General features: G+C 42.1%; 1 protein-coding gene across 1 annotated transcript in view; it reads left to right on the top strand.

Annotated features, from left to right (window-relative positions):
* The window catches only part of LOC108798276 (C-type lectin mannose-binding isoform-like), a 37,098-nt gene that overhangs the window by 25,254 nt on the left and 8,424 nt on the right, over positions 1-3,420 (top strand). The window contains exons 6-7 of the mRNA XM_018570008.1: positions 851-892; positions 2,898-2,936. Of these exons, the coding sequence (XP_018425510.1) occupies positions 851-892; positions 2,898-2,936 (81 nt within the window). The remainder of the gene's footprint in view (positions 1-850; positions 893-2,897; positions 2,937-3,420) is intronic.

The raw sequence follows: 3,420 nt of genomic DNA, 5'->3' as shown, positions 1-3,420 counted from the left end.
GCCTAAATTTACATTACATATACAACTAGAAGATCACTGTATACAGAGCTCAATAGCTCAAGCCTAAATTTACATTACATATACAACTAGAAGATCACTGTATACAGAGCTCAATAGCTCAAGCCTAAATTTACATTACATATACAACTATAAGATCACTGTATACAGAGCTCAATAGCTCAAGCTTACATGTACAGTCCATATACAACTAGAAGATCATTGTGTACAGAGCTCAATAGCTCAAGCTTACATGTACAGTCCATATACAACTAGAAGATCACTGTGTACAGAGCTCAATAGCTCAAGCTTACATGTACAGTCCATATACAACTAGAAGATCACTGTGTACAGAGCTCAATAGCTCAAGCTTACAGGTACAGTCCACATACAACTAGAAGATCACTGTGTACAGAGCTCAATAGCTCAAGCTTAAATATACAGTCCATATACAACTAGAAGATCTTTGTGTACAGAGCTCAATAGCTCAAGCTTACATGTACAGTTTATATACAACTAGAAGATCACTGTGTACAGAGCTCAATAGCTCAAGCTTACAGGTTCAGTCCATATACAACTATAAGATCACTGTATACAGAGCTCAATAGCTCAAGCTTACATGTACAGTCCATATACAACTAGAAGATCACTGTGTACAGAGCTCAATAGCTCAAGCTTACAGGTACAGTCCACATACAACTAGAAGATCCCTGTGTACAGAGCTCAATAGCTCAAGCCTAAATACACAATATGCAGTATATACAACTGGATGAGTTAGAGGAGTGACTGGCTGTTATTTTTGAATGGTGTTTTTTGCTCTAAATGTTTCACATTTATATTGTATTTGTTTTAGATTCTGGGTTGATTGAGGCTGTGTCTAATCTGAACAAATCAGGTAATTATCGTCATTCTCTGAAGGTCTACGTACGGGCAAAACCTTTTTATTTTTCAAACTTCTAACTAGAAAGTGGACAGATGAGACCCCCTAATTTTCAGGGGCGGGGGCTCTGTGGGGAGATTCACCCCTCTCTATTTCTCCTGACGACCCTCGTCACTGGCAGAGAGCCGTAGTTAGCTCCTTCTGTGCCCGAGGCAAGAACAAAACAAAATGTGCCCCCCCCAACTGCTGGCGTGTGCTGTCACCCAGCGCGGCGCACGTCGGCCTCATGTGATGTCATACGCCTCGCCTCAAGTATGTGTTTTTTTTTAAATATTTTTTTATCTTTTTTTATTTATTTTTTACATTTTAATTAACCCCTTCGTGACGGGAGACGTACACTGTACGTCACATCAGGAAGTGCCTATATGACTGGCCACGTACACTGTACGTGACCAGTTATTTGAGGCTCTGTAATGCCGGTAACAGCTGATTCTCAGCGCTTACCAGTCATTAATGTCTCAGTATTGAGGCATTCATTAATTAAATAATTAAGCTTTTGTAAAAGCTTCTTCCTTTCAGTAATGAAAGAATGAAGCCGTTACATGCAAATACAGGACCGCTATTAGCAATCCCGTATTTGACAGCTGCAGAGAGCAGAGAGGTAGCGGAGTGACTCACCTCTCTGCTATTTGTTTTGACAGCTCGAGAGCCCGATGTTTAGATACATTTCACTAAAGAGATACAAGAGATACAATGTATCTCTTATGAGTGAAATGTATCAGTTCTGATCCTCTAGGCACCATCAAAGAGCTTTTAGGGAGATCTGAATCTGGCTAAAGTCAGGATCAGTCTCTAAGGTTACTATTAGCGGTTCCTAAGTTTGGAGCAGCCTAATAATAGACAAAAATTAAAAAAAAGTAAATGTATTTATAAACTGACCAACAAAGTGTAAAAAAATTAAAAATAAAGTGTAAAACAAAATTAGGAAAATAAAAATTATATATAAATATATTTGTTATACTATAATTAATATAAAAAATTCTAAAAAGAAAATAATGAAAAAAGTGTTTTCTTCTAGTTTATTTCCTCATTTTATTATATTTTATTCATCCTAAGTGAGGCGTTAGGTACACATGTTGGATATAATTATATAGCCCTACCTGTCCTCTAACATACAACATGTAACATGTGCGGGGACATTTAGTAAGAAAGTATATGACTGACGTGGAAGAATCGCACGGCAACAATGTAACAAGTGTGTCCGTCATTTATGAACAGAAACTGAAACCGAGCTCAGTCATGAAGGGGTTAAACAAGGGGGCGGCACAGCCTACAGCTTTTTCTTTGGATCCGTGGAGGTCCCGCTAGCTGAGCAGCTCTCTCCTCACCGCTCGGCCATGCTGCTGTGACACCGGCTCCCTCCACTGCCCCCCACCCCTCCAGCGTTTCAATTCTCCTCAGATCCCCGCTGCCTCTGCCCATACAGGTGGGGAAGGAGAGCAGCGGGGTTCCAGAGGAGAAGCTGCTGGCTGTGCTGCCCCACTTCTCAGTGCCATGCCCCACTTCTCAGTGGCCCTGGCTGCATCCCTTCCCCCGCAAGAGGCCCCTTAATGACAGGAATATTATATGTATGTAATGGGGGGGGGGGTAGGGGGGTTGGGTCAAGAGCCCTTTTTAGGAGAATGGTGGTTCCAGTTTGATGTAGATGACCTCTTTGATGTCCTCTCTGTCTGATATGAACATCACATTGTCCTCCAAAGAATGTCCCTTCACCTTGATCTTCTGACAATACAGCTAATGCTGTTTGTCACTTCCTGTCCCGGTGGGGGAAAACATCCACCTCCCATCTTTTCTATGGAGTCACAGGGAGAGGAAATGAGCGAGAATCACCCGCTGTGTACATTATATTCTGACAGCGGCCCCAGCCATCCAATCTAATGGTGTCGGGAGGGACTCTGCCTAGTCAACGATGTGTCTCTACCAGGATCAGTCACTTTAGCTTTGTCTCTTCTCTTTCCAGTCGCCTCCATAATGGAAGACCTGAACAAGATGAAGAAAGGTGAACATTCCATATTATTCCTCATTCTTTATTATTCCAAAACAGAAGCCCAGAAAGTGACAGCTGGCTCCACCCTCCCTCTCACTCCCTGGCCTATCACATAGCCGATGTGTCTTCAGGGGTGCCGCCATGGACCTTTATTCATCCTGTCTGTGAAGGTTCTCATTCATCCAGGTCATGGTATATCTGTGAAGGTTCATTCATCCAGATCATGGTATATCTGTGAAGGTTCTCATTCATCCAGGTCATAGTATATCTGTGAAGGTTCATTCATCCGGGTCAGGGTATATATGTCAAAAATAAGTCAAGGCAACTGAACTTGCTGTATTTTTCTTGAAGACGTTTCACTGGTCATCCGACCAGCTTTCTCAATTCAGAATGACTTATACAATGGGAGGAGGACTGGTTTAAAAGAGGTTTGAAAGAGGCCATTTGTATAAAAATGGAGAAGCCAAGCTTGAATAGAGGTGGGGGGGGGGGGGGG

The sequence above is a fragment of the Nanorana parkeri genome, unplaced genomic scaffold (genome assembly GCF_000935625.1).
Source record: "Nanorana parkeri isolate BGI_ZX_2015 unplaced genomic scaffold, ASM93562v1 scaffold1441, whole genome shotgun sequence".
In the NCBI taxonomy this organism is placed as follows: Eukaryota; Metazoa; Chordata; class Amphibia; order Anura; family Dicroglossidae; genus Nanorana; species Nanorana parkeri.
Note: the sequence above shows the minus strand (reverse complement) of the source record. Positions and strands in the feature narration are given on the sequence as shown.